Source organism: Notothenia coriiceps, unplaced genomic scaffold (assembly GCF_000735185.1).
Source record: "Notothenia coriiceps isolate Sejong01 unplaced genomic scaffold, NC01 NC01_scaffold00024667, whole genome shotgun sequence".
In the NCBI taxonomy this organism is placed as follows: domain Eukaryota; kingdom Metazoa; phylum Chordata; class Actinopteri; order Perciformes; family Nototheniidae; genus Notothenia; species Notothenia coriiceps.
The window spans coordinates 6086461-6111147 of NW_011357368.1; the positions used below are offsets into that span (position 1 = coordinate 6086461).

A 24687-nucleotide genomic window follows, 5' to 3' on the forward strand; every position below is an offset into this window, starting at 1 on the left:
GCTTCCGAGCACTGATATCAATAAGACAGGAGAGAGAGAGAGAGAGAGAGAGAGAGAGAGAGAGAGAGAGAGAGAGAGAGAGAGAGAGAGAGAGAGAGAGAGAGGTGTGTGTGTGTGTATGGGTTGTTTTTGTGGGAGACAGGAGGGAGATTGTCATCGTCCCCCAGCTTAACTTACAGAGCAAACAATTATTTCCTCCTCCGGCCCGGGGTACAGGATATATCAAGTTCCTGCAAGAGAGAGAAGGGATGGAAAAGAAAAAAGAGTGAGAGAGATGAAATCAGTAAAAATAGATCGGTAAACTCTATGAAAACAGGAAGACAGAAGTTGAAAAGTTCAATTATTTTGAGCAACTGTTTTAGAATAATGTGTTTTTGTGTCTGTATCTGGTCATTCAATAATTGAATTGAAAACACAACTCAAACCACCTGAAGCCATTTCAAGCATTTAGTGAGCACTTAGCATAACAACACAACACTGAATTAATTGTTTCCCCAGTTGCATTTTTAATAAGCAGTGTTTCTGCATCTTTAGACTCTTGTCTCCAGTGACAGCTGAAGAAAACTGCAGATGTTCAAGTTTCCAAAAAGCATGTGAGAGCCCCATACCACAACAAATCCCCAACACACAGAAATACAGTGTCCATAGTAACTGACCCCAACTATAATTGAATCTACTTGAATCGGGTCGTTTTTGTAGGAAGGTTGAGGCACAGGTACCTCTCTTCCATTTTGTTTCCATCTCCCTTTTCTTTGAACCTTACTTTCTCTCAAACCACAATGTGGACATTAAAGTGCAGTATGGAGTCAGGAATGCAGAAGACAAAATAAAGGCTTTTATTTCCAGCTTAAGTCTGAAATCCAGTTTATTCCTAACTGTACAGCGTAAACAACTAATTATGGCAGCTTGAAGTGGCTGCATTGTTAGGGAACAGCTGTTAGCACTTACATAGATGCATTTATCCTACCCTATGATAGTAGGATACAAAATAAGACTCAGAACAAAGGCTGTTAGTTTAATTTCAGAGGGTCAAACAGGCGAAGTACAGACACTGCAGAGCAATGTGACCAGTGCCTTCTTGTTTCCCAGGAAGGCTCTGATCTCTGCCCAGCAAAGCACTTTTAAGTTATTTAACAAAGAGTCTCTGTTACAGCTAACTTCTCTTCATCCCTTCTTTGGCCAATAATGAAAATCTAATCATTTGTATACCTTTTTTTTTATTTGAGGGGTTCTATGTCATAATCGTAAGGGTTAGGGTGAGGGGCACCAAGAACATTTCAGAAAATTAGACTAATGTAAGACTACTAAAATAAATGAATTATCTCAAAAAGTGATAAGTATAGAGAAATAACACTTTTTTAATTTTTTTATTTAATCGTTTATTTGGCAGGGACAATGCACAGTAATGAACACTTAAATCATTTAAATGTGTCAAGCGTAACAGAGCCAGATTTAGCTTTGAGCTCATTTCCATCCGCAGTCCCTCAAATAAAACATTTAAGAAGTTTACTTCTTAAATGTTTTATTTGAGGGACTGCGGATGGAAATGAGCTCAAAGCTAAATCTGGCTCTGTTACGCTTGACACATTTAAATGATTTAAGTGTNTGTGTGTGTGTGTGTGTGTGTGTGTGTGTGTGTGTGTGTGTGTGTGTGTGTGTGTGTGTGTGTGTGTGTGTGTGTGTGTGTGTGTGTGTGCTGTCCTTTTGGCCTCCAGCGTCACCCAGTGCCACCATCTGTCCTGCCAGCCGGATCGGAAGGGTGTGTGTCTTTGCATATACGTGTGTGTGTGTATAGTAGAAATTTTTTCAGGGGTACTGGTCAACCAATTTGTCATCAGTTAGTGTTTTATAGTTTATATTTTAATGGTTACGAATACACAGAATACATTTTAGTGTTGAAAAACACTAACATGTCTACATCATGACAGTATGTCAACATCCCACTGGATGTTTAACATACTGCTTCTGGATTATTTAGATGTAATATAAAGTACAAAAAAACATGTCTGTGTCATATTTTATACATATTTATGTCCCACTTTTATTTCCAGCATGGTAGCATGCACACACATAATAGTGGTAATGTTATTTATTATTATATAGCCTATATAATGTTATTTAGGAGGCAACTAAATATTTGTTTTTTGTCTTATCAATTGATAGTCTGAAAGCCCATATAACCAAAGAAAGGCCTATCGATACAGACCGGTTAGAGACCAAAGGTTGAACATTTTGCAGTCAATAAAATACTTCCTCGCATTACATCAATCATCAGTTCAGGACTCCAGGTAGTTATTGGAAAATATATGAAATTGGCAACTTAAACAAGGGGTGAGCCTTGTCTCTCTTTGGCAATTGATCCAGTTGAAATGGCAAGTAAGTGTCTTTGATTATCTGATCGATCTTTTAAGATCATATTGAAGGTGAATTTGACTCTAGTTGGAAGATACTGGGCTAGATCTTGTTGATGAGTCTAATGCACATCTAAAATCCCATTATGTTCTAGGTAAATGTGAGGGATTGTATTATGGCATCAGACATGTATGTCATATGTTAAACAAAACATATTATTTTAGAGGTGCAGATATAACTTGCCACTCATACAATATCTAAATCTGTGCGTAAATGTAGAAGATATGAAGAGGTTAAATGTGTACACTGCCACTATATCAGACTTCATCGTTGTTCAGTACAATGTATGGAAGTTAACATCTGGCATGTGAAAGAATATAATTTAATTGTGTGAATGTTTAATCGCACATAAAACATAAATCTATCACCGTTGTATTTCTCAAGTCATAACTAATTTGTTGCTTTAAATAAAACAAATACAGGACTAACCATTCTGAATACTAACCCGTGGTTAAATGCCATGTGACCTTTCAAATCGAAATGAATACATTACTTATTTAAGTTGTCTTGCTCATCATGAGTCACAATGTGATATAGCTGAATAGGCACATCACGTTCTTATGTTTGGAGTGAACAGTTTGAACTATTATTCAGTTTTGTTAATGGCATTTGATGCTATGCATTGTTGACCATTTGACTGTGACAAAGTTGGCAGTAAAGAAGTAAACAGGAAGTGGGACACATCATCGCAATGTTTTCTCCAATCATTCAAACATGCTCACTGGTTAGAGTTTGCTTTGCCTCTAAAATTGTTGCCTGATTAAGCAACAGTATTATTGTTTTAATACAAAAGAGAAAGATTATAGAGGCATCAGCATTGGTAACACATTTCGGTAGCCCATTGTTCATTCTATGTAAGTTGACTGTCAAGAAGAGTATTCACAGATATACTGCCCACTCGATCTCCCTCTCACATCCCTATACAGTAAAACCTCTGTCTCTCTGATAACTGTTGCAATGTTCATTCATTTAGGGGCTGAATGCCAAATGCATTTGTGTGCCAAATACGTCACATCAAGTCAACATGGCTGTACTTTTCATTTTTAAAGGCTGCTCTTAATGCGACAGAGGAATACATCCTCATCCATAGCACAGATTCTGCTTGACTGCTGATTCCACTATGCGTTTTCTAATCCCGCCTGTTAATTATTCACTATGCCTGAATGAGGATATTCCCTCTATTCTTCAGTCTTATCTTTCTAAGAGTCTTCATTTGTATATAAGATCATCCGCTATACCAGTGTATTGAAAATTAAAAGTAAAAAAAAAGAAACTCTTCTCACCTTCAGATTACTTTAGAATACCGTTTGTAGACTCAGGGATTCACTGTTATTTTATTCTATTAAATGTTATGCTCTTCTGTCATAAAAAAAGAAAAAAAAAGAATATTTATGGCTTAAAAAAAACCATTGGCAACATAAAAAGGCTAAATACACAACATAACCTACAGTCGGAAGTATGCTGGGATATTAATTGCCATGGTTGTTTGTCCATCCATTTTTCTTTTCTTGTTTTCAATGTTCATACCAGAAATATTTACCATCCAACTTTTACTACAATAAGCCAAGTAAGTACCCACCTACCTATTACTCATAGCAGCCCTCAACGAAGTTTAAGCCTAGATATCATTTTAACATGCTATATAAATTATCTGCCCACACAGCTGTCATGAACAGGCACATTTGCAATATAGACCAAAACTGCTGCGTTTTCTACTCCCGCCTGTTCATTATTCACTATGCCTGAATGACTAACTAAGATAGTCCCTCTATTCAGTTTTGGTCTATATTGCAAATGTGCCTGTTCATGACAACTGTGTGGGCAGATCATTTATATAGCATGTTAAAATGATATGCTTAAAGTTTTGAATCGTTGAGGGCTGCTATGAGTAATAGATAGGTGGGTACTTACTTAGCTTATTGTAGTACAAGTTGGATGGTAAATATTTCTGGTAAGAAGATTGAAAACAAGAAAAGAAAAATGGACATGCTATATAAATGATCTGCCCACACAGTTGTCATGAAAAAGCACATTTGCAATATAGACCAAAACTGTTTGTTTTTTTATCAGGCTGTAAATGTGTATTTCTGCTGTAAAATTGGACTGATTTACATGGATTTATGTAGATTGACTCGTTTTTTAAGCCAGCTTCGAGTGACCATTGGGGATCTTCAGCAATGTAATACCACCTTGGCTTCAGTGCCTGGAGTTTGCTGAATGTTTCTGACACTCTCTCTTGTATCAGTTATATAGTGAAGCATTTGTTGAAATAGAAAGGAGTGAGGCCAGAATGAGATGACAGAATTTAATTGGTAATTATTAACATTTTCAAACTGATTAAAACATATTCCTCTGTTGCCAATCAATTGGTTTGGTTTGTCCTAATGTTACTCGTTTGTTCCAAAGATACTTTAATCAGCCTGGCCTGTAGCTTCAAGAAAAGGGTCTTTACCACACTTAAGAACTCATGATTAAATTGTGATGTGACAATATATAAATTGTTTCCTTCTTTTTATGTTAAATGAAACCCTCTCTGGATGCCCAGAACAATTAACTTTATAATCTATTGACATTATAACCAGCCTTCTTCTTACCAATTACTTTCTCAAGGCACCATCAAAGATTAACACTGTTATGTTGTTTTATCACGGGGATTAAAAAAGTGTTGCAATGTAGGACAGTCGGTGGTGTCTGGCATTATGGTTTGCATTAATTATTGTAATGTTTTCCCATGACAATGTTGTGATGCAGAATCTACAGTTTTTTTCGTGTTAAATATTTTAGATTTTCATCATAAATGTACCCACTGAAAAAAAAAAAAAAATCTCCCCAGTCGCCATTCATATGAAGGGTCTGAACTGCTCTCATAACATCTTCCACTAGTGATAATACTTGATACATGACTGCCTCCCTCTGGTCTGGCAAAACAAATATCAGACCATTTGTTCACAGTATGCTGTTGAAAAACTGTGTTAGTAAGGATCATTTTATTCTTTAATACAAAAATAATTTTAGGCAAAGTTTCACGTTTGTTATATAGACTTAAACGGTTCTCTCTGAAAGGCCTTATATTTTTATAATTCACTAAAATACTGAGAGCCAAAGTAGATGGATATTTTCTGCACATGTTCATGAACTCCAATGTTTACCTGCCTGACTGCCTAGAGACTCTTTAGCTCTAAAATAGTACAGAGGTCTTGAAATAAAAAATAATTTTCCCTTGGCAAGGTCAGGTTTGTCTTTTGGCGAACATGCTGACATCACACACTCTGAATGCCATCAAAGTATGCATTGATTTATAAAAAGAACAGGGATAGAAACATATCTTCGCAGACATACACACACATGAGGTTCACACACATGATACCTTTACTGTAATCATTCATGCAAACCGCTGTGACTGAGCAATGCAACGCACCTTATAGTTTAGTGGTGTGTCAGGATCTGTAAAACATTACAGTGTGCAAGCAGACACATTTATGTGCCAGACAGCTGGTCTGCATTTACTGCTTGTTATTCTTGTTGTTTTAAGATGTACCGTATGTGCAAAACTGGCACATTTTATATTTACATTGATTTTATTCAATGGTTATATAAGAAAAACAACAACTCTTAAAAGATGCATGTGGCAGTGTTACAATGTAGTCAATGCAGTCTTCATATAATGTAGATACAAAGAGTTGGGGAACCAGTTTATGATGTGCCCAATCTGGAGTTCAATCATTTATTTTTCTCATTTGGCAAATGTTATTCTGACATTTGTATATAAACTGATTATTTTCCTCATCATAAATATGTTTGTTGTTTATTAATTACAGTTTTGCCTCTGAAATTACTTTATGTAACTGAAATGAAGGGGGAGAACATGTTCACTTTACTGAGGAGTGATAATTCTATCTAGAGCAGGGGTGTCAAACTCAATTTCAACTCGAGCCACATTAGCATCATAGTTGCACTCAAATAAAGGGCCAGTTTTATATATAAGACTATATAAGAATAAATATATAAATATTTAATATATATAAGATCAGTTATTATATAACATTATTTCCTCTTCATTGGATTATTATCGGATAGGTTAATTACTTCATAATTAACTACGTCTGAAAGCAGAAGTCTAGGGCAAACAATTGCAAGTCTCTTCAGTGTGCATGTCACAAAATGATTTAAAAAGAAAAGCCAAATTCTGGAAAAACTACAAAAAATAAGTGAAATTCTGAAAAAAAGGTAACATTTTGAGAAAAAAAAGTCAAATTCAGAGAAAAAAGTCCTATTTGAGATGCATTGTGGGACATGTAGTTTATGGGCAATGTGCTTCTGTAAAGCGGCATGTAACCGTATAATAAACATATTATATTCTTTGCTCTTGTGGGGCCACATGAAATGAAGTCGCGGGCCGGATTTGGCCCCCGGGCCTTGAGTTTGACACCCCTGATCTAGAGTATAATTGTCGGCACTTAAATATTTTTGTAGTCTGTTTTCTTTCCTTCTTTCCCTTGACAACATTGAACTTAAAAAGGCAAGCCAGTTGGACTTTCCCTTCCCTACAACACATTTTCTTTCCCATGGTAAAAATCTTGCTTTAATCCCACAGGTTTCTGAAAATCAGTCCTGTATTAGTGGAGTGTTATTGAAACTCTCAGAAACCGAACACAAGCAGAGCCATACAGTGGGAACAATAGTTTCATGATTAATATGTGTCTGTTCTCGCAGCTGTAGAGAAGTCGGTGTTGACCAATGTAAGCCTTCATTCCTCTGATCAATATTGGCAGAGAATAATAGAGAAGAGCAAGGCTGTCATTTTGCAGTACATCTTTATTCATATCACACTCTGTGCCCTCAAATGTCTTTATATAAAATAGGAAACCTTTTATTACATTCATCATTCAGAATGTCCAGCATTTCCTTGTTAAAACTCTTGAGATGTGTTCATCTTAAAACTACATTAAAAAAGGTATCAAAATGCAAATATAAGAAGCTGTTGGAGAAAAAGAAAAGACCTGCTTGAGATGATACAAAAATACAAATATATTCTCTTGGGACACACCTGACTGTTTAACAGGATCTGGTGTCTGCCACATGTAAGTATGTAAACAGAAAACACTTCAAAAGTAGGATTCAAGTTACTCCGACACTCACTCATTCCTTATTGACCTTTAAAAAAAAATACAATTCAATAACTCATTAAGCAACCGATCCAACCTCCCCAACATTCATGCTTGAAAATAAAGCAGTCTGCAGTCATCTTGTATACTCTCTTCTAATGCTTTTTCCCCTCATCCTGTTACTTCTTGTATGCAATAACACACATCCCTCCCCTGCCTCCTTGTTTCCTTTCCTTCCTATACTTTGTTCTATTTTCTTCTCCTCCATGCTAACCGCAGATCACCCCTACATCTTCCCCATGTGAGCAGTTGTGTTTCCCCACCCTGGATCTCTTGCACTCCAGCAGCGACCTCTCCCCGCCCTCACACTCCACGTCGTCCAACAGGATCCTGACGTTACGGTCCGCCTCCCCCAAGACAGCCCTCTTCATCACCGCCAACGCCGTGGTGAAGCCGAGCTGTCGACACACCACAGAACCTGCTTTGCTGGTGAAAAGGTCGTCGCATACCGTCCCCCACTCCCCACGGATAAAGATCTCCAGTCTGCCTCGATCTGATAATCCATCAGTGGTCACCAGTCGCACCGAGCCGGCACGCAGCTTTCTTCCTCCTCTTCCTCCTCTTCCTCTCTTCGAACCTCGACTTCTTCCTCGGGGCCTCTTGTATACTTGGTTAGCCCCTCCGGTGTTTTCCAGCTTCTCTCCGAGCCGCAGCCCCTCTTCTTGTGTTTTGGTCGGTGTTGTGTTGATCGGCGGTCTCTGGGGCTTGTATCCTGATGTCGTGGGTTTCAGACTCCAATACTGTGGCCGTGGTGTGGTCAACGCTGCCGGGCGCTCAGAGGTCAAAGCCACCTTGGGCCGTTTCGTGGATGGGGAAGGAGGAGGTTGTGCTGATGTTAAAGGTTTGGAGGTGGTAATAGGAGCGTATTGAAGGGGTCTCCCGTGTTTCCTGGTTGGAGATGTGGGGATGATTGGTGTTTGAGCACTCCTAGTGAAGGCCGCAGTCATGATGGTTGTGCGATAACCTGATGGAGAGACAGAATCACCCTCTTTATTTGAATATATGTAGTTTAACACTGTGCTTTGTTTGACATTTTGGGAAATGTGCTTATTGTCTTTCTTGCCAAGAGTGGGTGAGAAGATTAATACCATTATGTTGGTAATGATGAAGTTAATTCCAGTAAGCTTAATTTAGCAGGAAGACGAAAACATGAGGGGAAAGCTAGTCTGGATCCGTCCAAAGATAACAGAATATGCATACCACCAGATCAAAAGGGTAAAAGGGTCAAAGAAGTCAATGCATCCAACCAAGAATCCCTGTGAAACTTTAAATATTTATATTCAAACTTTTGTTTCTGTGAGTAGGCGGTATAACAAATGTATTAGTGAGCTTTAGATTGTGTCAACTTTGGCCAGACCTAGGCTAGCTGTTTCCCACTGTTTCCAAAAATGATATAAGCTTATTTTTGAAACATTGCAACATATCTTTTAGTAATACACCAAGAAGGTAGTTTTAGAACTGAGAAAGTTACAAATCTCAGATTTCTCCAAGCCATTTAAAGCAATGCTATCCAAAGGAAAGACATAAACACAGACACACAAAGATGAATGTCCAAACTGAAGCTGATGCAGAACCATTTATTAAAAATAAATAATGCCAAAGTACTTGATTTAAATTAAAGTATTTCAAATACCCAACACCAAAATAAGCACCATTGTTTCTGCTCAAGTATCTTGTACCAGCCAAAGAAACTTATGCTAGCAGGAAATCAAGTTTCTACTTTTTCTAAAAGCCTGAGTCCTTACCCCGTGCGTCAGCAAAGGCAAACCTCCTAAATATGATCGGTTAGCAGTTAGCAGAACATCATTAAAAGCTGTAACATTAGTGTATTTGATATCAAGTTTCAGAATATTTCCATTCAATGATTTATAATAATAACCTTTTATGCATTGTTGTTTTTTTTGTTGCATTTTATGTATTGTATTTTTTTCAGCTTTTCCAGTGCAAATTGCAAAGACTGATAATAAGCATTATGTAAAAGAACAAAATAGCAATAAATAATGACCTACCTATGTTGCATATTCTTTTATGGCGTCTCAGAAGTGGTTAATATAAGAATAAGCAAAACAGAAAATCTAGTTTTTCAAATATAATAAACAAGGTTTGAATTAATTTTCCACAAAAAAACATAAAATAATTTAATATAAATAGATTGCTGTTGCATGTATCAAGAGGGCCCACTCACTGTTTTACTGTAGTTGATTTCTCTCCTCACTATTTGGTACCTGTTGTATCTCTTCTATTTTCACCATAAGAAGACATCTTTCAAATATTGTATTAGCTGCTTGTTTTACCAAAAACGACCTAAAAAAGGTTCTGATCAATTTTCAAAGTAAACTTACTTGAACTTAGCTGCCAAACTATTCATGTTATTTTGTATGTATTTATTTAATTTAACTTATTTATAAAGTTAAGCCACTATACTGCCTGTATCTCACTTAGCAACTAAGACCCCTCATCATTAATCATTGAATGAAAATCAGTTGCACAGAGTTTAGTCATTTGGCTATTAGCATGTTAAAATGTAAAGCAACCCAGCACAGAAGAAGAAAGCAGCTGGTTTCACTCTGGTGGCTTCTCCCTGCACTGGTCTACTGGTTGGTTTACGGTTAGTTTTACCAGTTGCCTTAGTGGTTGTGTGAACATTGGAGCTAGTAGTTGGGTTATCAGTGGAGCTGGTAAGGTGAACAGGTTCACCAGTGGGCCTACCGGTGGGTGTGGTTGGGGCGGGGGTTGTTTCCATGGCCTTCTGGACAGTTGTTGGTACGGTTGTTGGTTTAATTGTTGTTTTTGAAGTTGTTTTTAGTGCTGTTGTTTGGGGTGTTTTTCTTGTTGTCTGTAATGTTGTTTTTCTTATTGTTTTTCTTGTTGGCATTGGTGGTTTGATAATAATAATTGGTGTTTTTCTTCTTGGGGGTGTTTTCGTTGTTGTTGTAGTTTTTCTTGTGGATGTTGTTGGTATTGGTGTGGTTGTTGGTTTCTTGTTGATTACGAACTCTGCAAACAAAAAATAAATTTGATCAGCGTAATAAAAAATGCTTCAGACTATGAAACATAACTTCTACATCTTGCACATTGACCAAATAATGATAATAATAAACAATATCATTTTGTTGGATTCGAAAACACACTGAGAAACTAAACGTGCAACAGAAGGTTACCAGGAAATGTTGTCTCAAATGTTAATAGTATTTAAAGAATTCCTTACCTTCTTTGGGGTAGAAGTGAACCAGTTTTCCTTTTATCTTAACAGGAGTAGGTTTGAAGCTGCATTTTCCTGGTGCTGCTCGCCTATGTAGTCACGAGAGAAAAAAAAAGGTCACTCATGCAACCTATACAAGTACTTTTGAACTTTTGAAATGTAGGTTATTCTAAGATCAGCTACTCTAAAAATCTCTTCCCCACAAACCCCTGCAGGTGTGATGAAAGTGTATTTGTTGCTCTCCTATTGAGTTGTAATGTTTAGCTACCTGGAAGGATCCACTATCTTATAGACGACTCCTGCTCTGGCCTTGGCACTCGCCACTCCAGTGGCCATGAAATACAGTTCACCTAGAAAGATGGACAGGGAAAAGGGAGAGAGAGAGGGAGAGGGAGACAGAGATGGGTGGAGAGTAAAAGACAATCCAAACGGAAAATAGCAAACACAAGTTATTGAAAGGGAAGAAATGGGGCTCAGTCAAGTTATTCAACATTGCTTTAACTTTTAAACGTACCTGCTTCATCCTCAGCAAAAGAGATGATGTATTTATAATAACTGTTGATGAGTTTTGGGAATCTGCAGGTCTGGTCTCCTCCCATGCAGATCTCTCTGTACTGCCATTCACCTGAAGCGACATTCTCCTTCAGAGACATCAGACGCCTGAACAGAAACAAACAGCACATCAATTAAACATTTAAAATCAAGCCTTTCATGCTTACTGTAATGGTTGATGTTGAAGTGTTGTGTTGAAAGGTTTTTGCTTAATATCCATAATTTCCAGGACAAATAAATATATGTGTCTGTTTTAATAGGCTGTGTGCATTGGCCACTATGACAAATTGGACACTGGGTATCTACAGTGAGGGCGAGAATGTGTCTAAAGAAGATGTGTGAAGTTTATATTATGGAATAACGCAGAAACACTAACCCACTCATGAAATCCCCAAAGATGTAGAGTCCGTTGAGGTTGGGCATCTGACAGCCTCTGTAGATGTAACCTCCCGTCACTGATTTGCCCAGCTTGTGGGGGTAGGCAAAGATAGGCAGGATGTCATCTAGACATCGACATAAAAATAAAATAACATGAATTAACTTCCTTTGTCAGCATAACAAGAAGACAATACCACTACACACTAAGCATGGAGAATGACAGTTATGCATCATCATTTTAAATGTTTTTTTAGATGTACCTAAAGTTAAGAAGCTTTAACAGTATATATATTGTGAAACGTATCATCCTCATCATTATAGATTGTAAAAAGTGCATGGCAGCAGCCAGGAGAGCGTCCTCACCTAGCGAGGAATTTAGACAGAGTTTGCGATCGTAGCAGCTGAAGCCTTCTTTGGCCCTCCATCCGTAGTTCCCTCCTTCAAACATGTACATACAAAGTTAGTGCAACATCGCAGGCAGACAGCTACCGTACCATTATTTCAAAATGGAATTGCCTCACGGTGCAGTAAATATACTGTAGAAAGTTTCTAACTGAGAAGAGTATTGTTTGGCTGTAATTAGATGACTATTTCATAGCTATTTTAAGCAGATAAATTTCACTGTAATTGTAAGGTAGAAGGCTGACATTAAACTATAATGTCTGACTCAATTTCTGTGTGGTCTTTAGATAACAGATTTATATGACATGAGGATGAGTAGATAATGACAGCCATCTAGCGTAAGATTGAACCATTTATTTTGGAGATATGATAAAGACTCTGTCAGTGTGATCGTGCATTTAGAGGTATTGAAATCTGTCTTTCTTTAAAGAGAGATGGTGTTTTGAACTAAAGTCATCATACCTTTAACAATAAGGTCCACCTCCTCAAATTTGTTTTGGCCTACGTCACCACAAAACATCCTGCCTCCGCCTCGGCCTGTGGTGGGGTCACCTCGGTCGATGGAACAACGCCACATGTTGCGAACTCCATAGGCATAAATCTCTGAACGGAGAGAAAACACATTATACGTAAACACAACATACCATGCATCCTTTGTGAGGCTGAGTACAGAAACCAAAGGTGTATTTTTATTCTCAGTGTTCATTCTTCTTTTTTTTCTCATTTAGAGAAGCCCCACTGTAGACACACATTTCAAAGTCTAAGTAAATATTTGGAATTGTGCCATAATCTTAAATATTCAATTCATCCTAACTGTGAAGAGATATAATAACATTATCCAACATGTGTAGAAAATGTAAGCTGATTTACCGGGTCGAGCTTCTTTCTCGTGCAAGAAAGGGTTGTCAGAGGGGATGCTGTACGGGGCGCCATCCTCATTGTTGTCCACATCAAGACGCAGCACCTTCCCGAGGAGTGTTGATCTTTTCAAAACAGAAAGTAGTGGGTGACAGAATGAGTGAGTGCTTTAATAAAGGCAGATACAAAAATATCCGTACCTGTCATTTGTGTTCATTTTGTGTAATGTTTGTTTCATCTTTGACCTAACACTGTCTCATTTTCTTTTTTCTACTTGTTGTGAAAAACCTATTTATTTTCTGCAATGAAATATCAAACTTGCATTTATTTTCCTGGTAAAGGCCAACTGTGTTTGATTACAATGCTTTACATTTCTCTCTGTCCAATCATCTGCTAAATCTCTTATTTTAACCTATTCCACTTCCCATACTAACTATCTATCCCTCCTCTGTCTTTTTTCCTTCTTTCTATTTCTCACCTCTTTTTTTGTACACCTTTTTCCTTCCTATTTTCTGGTCGCTCTTCTCATATACCTCTCTCTCTCTCTCTCCCTCCCCACTCCACATACCGATGTGTGGCGGTCAGTAACGTGTAGTGTCAATATTAGACTTGGCGCTCTGTGTGCTCCCTCATTCCCAGAACGGCTAATGGAGCCTGTCAACAAAACCCCTAAGAAACAGCTACGCTATAAGTGTCTGGAGAAAAGTGGTCAGCATCTCAGATAAACCTGGTGAAATGGTCCAAAGTGTCATGAACCCAATACTGATCAAATGAGTCAGAAGAATTCCCAGCCTTAGGTCTAATCTGTTTTATTCTTAGTGTTGGTCTAAATTCAGTTTAGCCTCTCTATGAGCAAAACAAAGGTCCTTTTTAACATGAATGCATTAATGTTGTTTTATCATTTATTATAGTCCAAGTACTTGTAGCTGTAGTGTAACTATAATGCATTAAGTAATTGGAGTATTGTGCAGTAATATCTGTCCTTCCAACTTGTTGTCCTTCAGCTGTCATTCACATTTAAGCCACTGAAAGTTGATCAAATGATAATGAAGAATGACAGTTGTAGCTTGTAGCAATCAAGGCTAATCTTTCATAACAGTGAAAAAAGACTCACACATAATATCATCCACAAACGTATGTGCAAATACATAAACATAAACACACAAAGAAACAATGCCTTTAGATACAGCTAGCCCTTCTATGAAATTAATCAAATTAATTACACTGCAAAGGTCATGTTGATGTGAGGAGAGTAATGTTTACCAACATAGTGAAAGACACATTATTCCCTGCAGTCCCTTCAACACAAGCTCCTTTTATAAAGCTTACATGCACCATTGCCATCAACACATCTTGCCACATCTCCCATTGACGTATGTGGACTGCCACCAGATGCTTATGTGGCTTTTTCTTTAACCCTTAGATGCACGAGTGACTGGAACCTACACTCTTCCATAAGTGGGTCTGAAAGGACCCGTATTAGAATAATATGCGTTTTTATGCCATTTTTGTCATTTTGGTTAAGAAAAATCACTTGTATAATATTTAGTATTATATTCTGGTTCACATTACAAATATATTATATTTAAAAAAAATTACATTACATTTCTTTACATATTTTAAAGCGATTTTGAGTCCTTTTAAAAGCCCTATACAAATATAATGTATTATTATTATTATTATTATACCGACAGGTATCAGATCTTGCTGTGTAAAATAATCTTCCTGAGAGGTGTCACTTCTTATGTAATCTGTGTGGTCTACAGTGAATGTATTCCTGACAGCAACAGGTGATAAGAATCAAAGGTTCCCATAGGATTCCATAGAAAATGCAAGCGGGTCCTTTTTGTCCCACTTAGCTTGGGGTAGTAATACAAAAACTACAATTTCTTAAAATGTACATTTAAAATGTGAATGGTATGATATCCAAAACGTGTTTTTTGAGGAATAGCTGGAATATGAAATGATACAAAAATGTAATTACAAAGATACTTCAAGAAAACCCCTCACCGGGTCCAAAAAGACCCACTTATGCATCTAAATACATGTCTTTACTCTCATTGCTTAATCCTGAAGAGAACAATGGACATACTGTACTTTCTTAATTAATGCTCTACATTCTTTCCACAATTACTTCACATATGCAGTCCAATAATGGAAATATATATCACTCTTGATCTTCGGACAGTTCATTTATGCAACTTCTTCAATAATCTTCGGTGGCGTGCTAACTTTCAGTCTTGTTAATCGTAGAGCACTTCTATTTAAAAAATATACGTAATGGAGTTCTCAATAATCCCCCTAATGAACAACACGTTTGTTATTGCAGTTCCAATTGAAGAAGTGCTCTACAGGGCTTTGTGATAAATGGTGTGTGCACAATCAAACTAATTTGTAGCATTTAAGCCAATCAAGATTTTCAAATTACAGGTATTTTCATAAGTGGACGATAACCAGTCAAATATATAATTTAAAGTTACAACAGAGCAACTTGAGAGTCTGCAAAGCTTGCAAGTGTTTTCTCTCCATAAATCTGCTCCTTTTCATTAGACTTAATTGGAATTGAATTATCGGGAACTCCTTTTTGGCAGAACTGGTTCTAACCAGACTTTGGTATTGGTATCCAGCCAACATCTTAACAATGTCACGGTGTCTCGCAAAATTTGACATGATGAGTACCTTTTTCACATAAAATGTTAACAACCTCTAAGAGCAATCAAAGGATATGTTTATTTTTAAGTAGATTGTTCTTCCAAACCATTACTGTCAAAGTTTTCCAAGGCTCACGTCACAGATTTGAAGCTAGTTTTCAGGTATGCTGTTGTAGCATGAAAACATATTGTGTTGCAACAACAGTCAGTTACTTCAGGAAATTTGACGTGAGTTTAAGAAAAAACTAAAGTCAACCCACTCTAGCTACTATATTGCTCTATGTATACTTACTTGTTCTGTGAGTTGCCAAACTTTCCAAATGGGTCTCCAGCTCGGCCACCATCGCCGATGAAGACGTACAGGTACCCGTCACGGCCAAATAGAAGCTGTCCTCCATTGTGATTGGATGCTGGCTCTACCACCTCAAGAATAGTCCTAAACGTGTAGAATACCAGAACTTACAAATATTCCACTACAACATTATTCTAAAATAACTAATTTGTCTCCATTTGTGTTTCTGTAGACTTTTCTCCTCACCTCTCAGAGGAGTGATCTAGTTGGTTGTCATCGGTTGTTAGCAGAGTGAATTCGCTGACACGTATCCTCTCCTCCTTCTTTACTGACACAGAGTAGTACACATAGGCTTTCTTGACCTCATCGAACCTTTGCAAAGAAAAGGAAGCAGAAGAGATCATACTTTTCACAAATGCTTAGCGACCTTTTTTCACTGAGAATCATGAAAACCATCATTGTTGATGTCCCTAACCCTCACAGATAACTTGAATAGAAGTATGAACCTTGGGTGTAGGGCTATGCAGAGGAATCCTCTCTCGTCTCCTGCCCACGGTGATGTGAGGACGGCATGGGTGAGGTTAAGGAAAGGCCGGTCGATCCTGGAGCCGTTGGCCAGATACACCCACACATAACCCAGCTGCTCCGCCACGAAGAATCGATGAGTCCCGTCTTCTGCGTGAATCATGGCCACAGGGTTACGGAGCCCGTTGGCAACCTCTTGCAAACACAGCTCCAGACATCCCGTGGGATCTTCACGGACCAAGCCAAGGTTAGCATTCAGCTCTAGGGACAGAAAAGTAAATAAGAAAGGAAGGAGTAAAAACATTCACACAAAACAGGAAAGGGTTTTAGGACCAAATATAAGTGCGTCTTATAGAAAAGAGTAGACCTGGTATCTTGCATTCCAAATCTAACCATGCGCATATAAAACCTACTATTTCCAGTTCTAGACCAAAACAATACAACCTGCTTCATCTTCATCTAATGGATTGTTATCATAGGATGTGGGGAGGCTAGCTGTATACTGTATAATATATGTCTAAACAACCATTATTCTGCCATCCTTATGAGCAGGATAACAAGGTGAAGCAATGTCTGCTCATAATTCATAACAAGGCTGTTCTGTAAGTGCAAGTTCAGGTTCCTGCCAGTGGAAACCATTTTTTCAGTCTCTGACAACCTGTTTGTTCATGTTGGCTGTTTATTTAAATGGGGTAATCCAAATGTCTTCCGCTTTTCCACTCAACCTCACAGTAAGATCAGAAGAGTGTTCATCAGTGTGAGTGTGTGTGTGCTGCTGAACCTGTTTCCACCCCATACCTGTATTTGTCAACACATTAGGATAGCAGTACTGCTTGTCCTTCAGCTCCAGATAGTCACAGAACTTTTTGCGGTCTTCTTCTATCGTTGCAGTCAGGTTTGCAAACTGCTGCGGGTTCCCCGAGTTCTCCAAGAGGAGGCTGAGCGTGTAGCGACACTGCAGCCAGTAGCCGGAGCAGTAATCCCCGCAGAGGCCAGGCAGCATCCGCATGGGCGTGTTAGCATCTTCAGCATCGAACAGGTGGGCCGAGTATGGAGAACACTCCTGCAAGGGGAAAGAGGATTTAACACAAACATATTTTAATGTTTGTAACTGTGTCTTGCTGGATATTTCTGGTCCCATCTACGTAGGTCTTCATCCTTGACTGCACTCATTAACCCTCCTTTAGGCCAATGTGTTTACCTCAGAGGTAAAGGATATGTATGGATGACGTAAATATAGGATTTGTGTACTTATTTCACCGCAGCTCTTCACCGCCTCACTATGACTGGTCAGGCCTGCTTATATACTGGCTGTCTGAGGGTATGGTATAAATGGATCCCTGGAAAGGTCCAGTCAGTTATAAAGTCACAACCACACTGTCCACACCCAGAATGGTAGGCTTCATGCACACGGAGGCACGACACCCAAACCATCGTGTGGTCAACTGGTGCTCTTTAACTCAGAGCCAGATCTTCCTAACCAATCATCACCATAAAAAACGAAGCCCAAAGCACAAAAAGATGAGATCACTGGTAAAAAAAAAAAAACACAACTGAACTAGAAGAGCACCCTGGAGCATAGAAGAAGTCCAACTGTCATATCTCCCAATGTTGACAAGAATAATAATTGTTTTTGTACCATGATTGGGAAACACCCCACAATGTAATATGTGTATTCCTTGTCTAATGCTTCACCTTTCAGATTCCTGAAAATCAGGCCAGGTGTTTTTTTTCCGTAATCATGCTGACAAACTGACAGGATAACATTGTTGACAAGAGGTTTCAACTTGATGGTGAAACGATCCTAGGCTTTTGAATACTGTCATGTTTTGTTTGCGTAATGCCCAAGGATGAGTTTATTTTACAAATACATTTGGCTTTTAGGTATCAAAAAGTAACTGGTCTGGGGAATGCACAACTTTTACAGTAAATAATTCTGCACACATCAGAAGGTCTTAGACGTACTCTTATTAGCAGCAATGGTAAGCCTTGAACAAAAAAGTTGCTGCTGTGTCTTACTTTTAGGTAAGTAGAGATTCAGTAGGTTTTCGAGATTGCTTCAGTTTTTCTCCTAAATATCTGAGGGTAGAAGAGCACTTTAAAGATAATGTAGACAAAAAATAAATATTGTCTTCTTTATTTTGTAGTTGCAACCACATGCTAATAATCTATTGTAATTTGATGCAAATTCATCTGAAAAATCTTGTGAATATTTATTAACTAGCTTCCGAGATCATACAGTGCAGTCATGAAAACAATAAAGCATACACACAAGAAACAAAAACTTTATTCGTACACCTACACAGACAAACTCTGTCTCTAAACAGTGCATGTGGGTGTGTGCTTGTACCTGGATCTTATGCTTATAAATAATGTACACTTTTATTTCTTTGTGCATGTCAAGCTTCCCCATTAACTATGACATATTATGAATAATGAATATAATAGAAAGGCAGATAGGGAAGAAGATGTGGCGTTCATGCCATCTATGTGCCTCAAGGTTTGTTATGCAAAAAACACACTGGACGCTACACTAGGTCAGAAGCCAGAGGAGACTGTGAAGTCCACCGCAGACGGACCACTTTTGGACAAAATGTACTTTCCATTAAAGGCAGCTCATTGTGGAGTAGCCTCCCAACTGAGATACGGGATTGTCCCACTCTCAATAGCTTTATAGGTCAACTCAAAGAATGGTTGAGCAACAAACAGACGTGCAATCCCCGCTAACTGCACTTTAACACAGGGGTATCTCCACTTACACTTTATGTAGCTCTTTTTTTGCACTTTATGGTGCTCTTTTATCTCCTCCTGCACTTAATATGTCGTAGCTGCTAAATTGTACTACCTTGTGGTAAATGCTTGTATGCTGCTCATGCTCTTTCTGCACATCATTCATGTATTTCTGTTTNGGACAGTTTGTGTAGCTCAGAGTTTTTGAAGGTGCAGTACAGCTGGATATCATCCGCATAAAGATGGTAGGAGACATTTTGGAACTGGCTAATTAGCTGTCCCAGGGGAAGAATATACAATAAAAACAGAATATAACCTCCTCTCTGTAGGTTGTCTGCTCACCCATCAGTGATCAGGCCCATTACAGACCTTACATCAGATAAGTTAATAATGTGTGGGTGCTATGAGTGGCCATGCAGTCCTACTTTAATTGCAGGAGAGGGCCGAGCACACAGCCCTGAGGGGCTCCAATGTTGAGAGTTAGATTTGAGGATGTGATTGTTCCCCCTCTTCACAGCCTAGGTTAGGGTTCTTCTTGAGCCTTTGACCTAAGATTTTCATTGTCATAACTACACTGTAGCTATATACAATTGACAATAAAAGCCTTGAATCTTCTGGTCCTGGTTGGGAGAGGGCAGTGTTGAGGGCTCAAACTATTTGGCCCATAAGCAAATTGATATTAACTTGACCCGATGTATTATTAAAATAAAATGTTGAATATGTCTGATCTCTTTTTTTGTTTTACTTGAAACACTTTTATATGTCCCATCTCTGTAAAAGAATGTTCTTGTAAATCTCCATTACCCCGACAACCTGTTTTACAAGCCCGTGTGAAATGTTTCGCTCTGCATTACATCTTTACAAGCTCCCTCGGCTAATTCCACCTCCTGCCTGTAGTGATATGGTTTATAAAAGGCTGCTCGTAGGTGTAGTAGCTTATAATTTCCAGACAGTTTCATTTGCTCACATTTTATTTCCCTCTTTTTGCCTTCCTAACTTCCCAGCCTCTTGCCATAGTTTGCACTTATTATTGATGATACAGCTTTTGATTGACTTGACTCTGCAGCACTTCTCTAATTCAGTGATCATTAAAGTAACTTAAGTTCAAGTGCAGGTCAGTAAATCCATCAATATTACTGAATCAGTGGTGAACATATTTTAGCCGTTTTAGAAAAGTAAGAAAATAAACTATTCTCATTGGCTCTGCTGTAGGCTGTTTGTAGTGAAATAATATTGTTGGAACAACTTGTAACAGAAATATAAGAAACACTACACGTTTTATTACAATGAAAAGTGCAGTAACATGTTCAAATAATAATAAATTGGCATCTTAACTTCCTGATATGTTAAAACTAGGTAAAACTCCCAAAAGAGTAATCCTTTTATATAAGTGTACTATTACAATTAGGCCTACAACACCTTACGGTAGCGTATTAATACCATAGTCATTGAGAAACTGTCAAAAAGACAGCTTAAACAAGTGTAGCTCAAGCTAACTAGCTTAGCAAGAGAAGCGGTACCTGCTGTCTGAGTTTCTGACTGAAAAAGGCATGGATGTAAAGCAATACTATATTTCTACTTGTTACATATTCATAGGTCAGTCGGTACACTTCAAACCATTCTAGTGCCTTACAGTGTGGTAAGCTAATGTTAGCTAAGTCCTTTATAAGAACCAACGGTCAAGCTAAACCATACATTTCTGAGGTATACTTTTGCCATAATAATTCAGCTGTTACAAATAAGCATGATGTACTCTACAGTAATTCAAAAATAACCGTTGGTCCGTGTAGCCATATCAGCCCATAAATTGAACATTTTCCTCCTCCGAAGTTGTGTGAATCTGTGGTTGCGTAGGCTATATTTAATGGTTACTGATTTTATGTAGACATTAAGAATTCCTTAAGCTAACCACTTAGTGTACTGTACATGTTACCACATTAACATTTCATGGTTAGGACATGTTCAGCATCCATTGTAGGCAAATGCTGTCTTAGTAGTTATGGATAATTAATAACAATTAAGCTGTTTGTACAGTACAGTGTAATGTTTCACATTGCCTGATTTTCAACATGAGAAAGATGATGTTGCTTGTCAGATCGTTGTTAATGCTGTGACATTTTTGACATAAATAAAATAAATGGTAATAATCACATTATCAGCTCTAGGGACTTTTGTGTTTAATTTTGAATAGGCTGGTCGTTCATAAGCCTTGTTCCATGTACTTTTAAAGTCATGTGACAAGTTAAAAAAACAGCTGGTTTAACAGCTGGTACTCCTGTATATCTGCATTGGTTGCTTGGCATCTGCAAGGTGGCAACAAGACACAAGAAAGAAAGTGTTTTAACAAATAACCAGTGGCGGCTACAGAGTATTTTTGTTGGGTAATCTATGGTAGGGCTAACCCATACAGTGGTGGGGCTCAAGTCAGTATTTGCAATGTAATTACATACACGCTATATCGCCCCCCTTGACAGTGAAACGCCATGCGTGAGATTTAGGTTATTTCCCTGTCTCAATCCAAATTGAACTGTATGAAATAAAAAGGCACATTTGTCTTGTGGTAAATAAAAAGGGCGACCTGGAGCCAATCCTACAATTTACCAACAGGTGAAAAAATGGACATGCTGAAAACCCCACCCCTGCAGGGGGGTCTGGGGGGAGATTTTTTGAAATACTGACATAAAATACACATTCTGTTACTCTCTTGAGAAGAAAAAAAAAAATCTATTACTACACGACATATTTAAAAAAATGAATGCCATTTTTTTCAGAGAGAAGAGGGAAGTATAAGTAAGGGGGTATAGCCCCCATTGTTCTGTGTGTCAAAATGAAAGACAGCCCACACACCTATCAATCATCAAACCGTGGGGTCTTTTTCATTACGTGTTGATTTTCCATTCATTCACTTAAGGAAATTATACCAAATGGTGAACAGCTTGAATCACCTCTTTCTTTGCTACAGCTGTACTTGAAGAACAAATACATTATGCAAATTCACTGAGAACTAACAATGCACAACAAGGTTTAACGGGAAGCGTCACTACTTCCAAACTGAAAAAATACAAAACACATATTAGTGCATTGACTCACGGCAACAAGTAGATGGAAACACATCGTGAGCATTCAGACTATTGCAACAACCAACAGGGGATGTATTTACTAGAAATGGCAAAACCAATGTAAGAAAATATAAATTCTGATGAAACTGCTGTCAGACTGAATAGCACTCAAAACACAGTATAACTCCGTAACTAATTACACATCTTGTCACTTGTTTGCCATTTCACAGTAAATTGGAACACATAGCATCCGGATAAAAAGACACAGACAATGTAGATTAAAAAACACAAAGCATTAGTAGCACAGGCTCCGGTTTAATGTGTGTGTGTGTGTGTGTGTGTGTGTGTGTGTGTGTGTGTGTGTGTGTGTGTGTGTGGGCATTATCTATGGTCTGATATACAAAGTATTCTGTACCATTATTTGTTTATACTGTGGTATTATCAGCTTTTATACTGTGATATTAATAATTTTACTTAAGATCTGAGTAGGCCTACCTCGTCCATCATTGGTGAGTATGGGTTGTTTGGAGTGACCAATCAAATGAGGGAGCCATTGTCCATTCAGACCCTCGACTAAAGTCTTGTTCCTCTTTGTTTCAGCCCCCTTTGCTATCTTGGCAGTGAGGGGGGGTTAATAACAAAGATTGTGTTTCAGGCTTATTGTGGGCTAACTAACAACATTAAGTCTGGCTGAAACAACGGTTGATAGAATTGTGCACTTCTGTCTCCGTATCCCATAAATTAGGTGAATAACCCCTCCCAAAAATGCATGTTCCAGAAGTCCGTACCTTATAAGATTTGGCAGAGCCACTAACGGGGAGAAAGAAGTGGATTATAATAACTACATTAATAGATTGTGTATCGCAGGTTGGCAGCACTTTGCCAAATGCTCTTGTTAAGATGCCAAGAAGCTGTCTTAGCTTCTGTTGGTTTGAACAATACTTTTCCACACTGAGAATAAACTGGGTAGGCTGGAGATGGTTAATCAAAACAGTGCTAATTGTATTGACTATTCTTTCAAGTTTTTAATGCTTTGTATTAAAATATGCATTTGCAAAAGGAAGCTTGTTGAGGCATGAGTTTTCTCTGCAAAATTAATAATTTTTGGTTTGGAAAATACTGTAAAATGATACAAGTTGTACTTTTTAAATATGTAAGGGATTGATATGACTGATTCTGCTTTAACTGACTTTAAGAATGGAGGTAACCACAATCCAACATTTCCAATTTAAGTTGTTGTTCATTTGAGTTGCATGTAACATCGTGATATTAAACCAACTTCTTAAAAAGAAAGTCTTTAACATTGTCCACCTTTCTTGACACTAACCACAGTGTGACATTCAGGCCTACTTACATACTTTGAGTAAAGATTTGTTTTGTGTCGATGCCTTTTGTTCGCTCTGATGAACCTGGACTTTAAACATATCATCATGTCACCAGAGATAAACCACCAAAGTACGTTTTTTTAAAAACTAACCAGTTTGTCCTTAGCCTTATATTGACTCTAAAAGATGTATCAAAAATATTACATGACAAAACTAATATCAGCTCGTGTCTCTTGTTCTTTTAACATTAGCCAAGTAGGTTTTATGTCAGTATTACGTTTGTGTTCCTTGCACATAAAATGTAGTTTCATTTACCCCCATTATTGCATCTATCAAAATGGAATTTTCTTCATTAGCACTACTGTATTTGCATTGGATGGAGGTGTGTGGCGCAGTGGGTTGTGCGTCGGTGTTCGGATCAGGGGGTCACAGGTTCAAACCAGTCAGCATGTCGTTGTGTCCCTGAGACACTTCACCCCAAATTGCTCCTGTGGGGATTGCCCACAGTATTGAGTGTGTAAGTCGATTTGGATAAAAGCTTCTAATAAGTAAAATGTAATGTTATGTAATGGATGAAGCATCATACAGTAAGTACAAATGTTGGTTTCTTTTCCGTCTTTCTACTGTCTCCACTTGTTCCACCTTTGACAAGTTCACTGTGAGGTGTTGCCCACTTGGCTTTTCTTTGCAGCACGGACCCAAAGTGCACCAATAAAACATAAAGTGTTACTCTCGCCAGTGGATGTTGTTATACCTCCAACTTTAGAGAACTGGCAGTAACAACAATGAAAGAAGTGCTGTGTGCTGCCAAGCCCGGAGATAAAAAAACTCTGGATTCTCAGTCAAAGCTATATCTCTCCGGGAAGCGCTGTACACCTTCAGGTGCGTTTCATCCTTCAGATCACTTTCCTATTGTTTTCTTATCTCTTTCCTCCTGCAGTGTCCTTCAGAAAACCAAGTATAAAGAGAGAGAATTGGTAATAATTACTCATGTAACATTTTGTCCGGAGCTAGTCAGCTTGATGGGATTTAGTATTGTGTTAAATAGCAGGAAGTGTAAAGTTACCGAGCCGTCATCTCATATTATCTGATTTGTGTGCAGGCCCATTTATGTCTTTAAGAATACATTAATGATG

The 24687-nt window shown here is 38.1% G+C and overlaps 1 protein-coding gene across 1 annotated transcript; it reads right to left on the reverse strand.

Annotated features, from left to right (window-relative positions):
* Window positions 1–7230: 7230 nt before the first annotated feature.
* Window positions 7231–17578, reverse strand: LOC104955452 (HHIP-like protein 1). The gene is made up of 13 exons (XM_010782779.1): window positions 17236–17578; window positions 16419–16698; window positions 16159–16284; window positions 15913–16056; window positions 12982–13094; window positions 12574–12714; window positions 12073–12147; window positions 11708–11834; window positions 11294–11439; window positions 11048–11129; window positions 10786–10868; window positions 10287–10574; window positions 7231–8541 (listed from the first exon to the last, which is right to left on the reverse strand). The coding sequence occupies exons 1-13, from the start codon at window positions 17576–17578 to the stop codon at window positions 7787–7789; spliced, it is 2703 nt and encodes a 900-aa protein (XP_010781081.1). The 3' UTR covers window positions 7231–7786.
* Between the last annotated feature and the right edge of the window lie 7109 nt (window positions 17579–24687).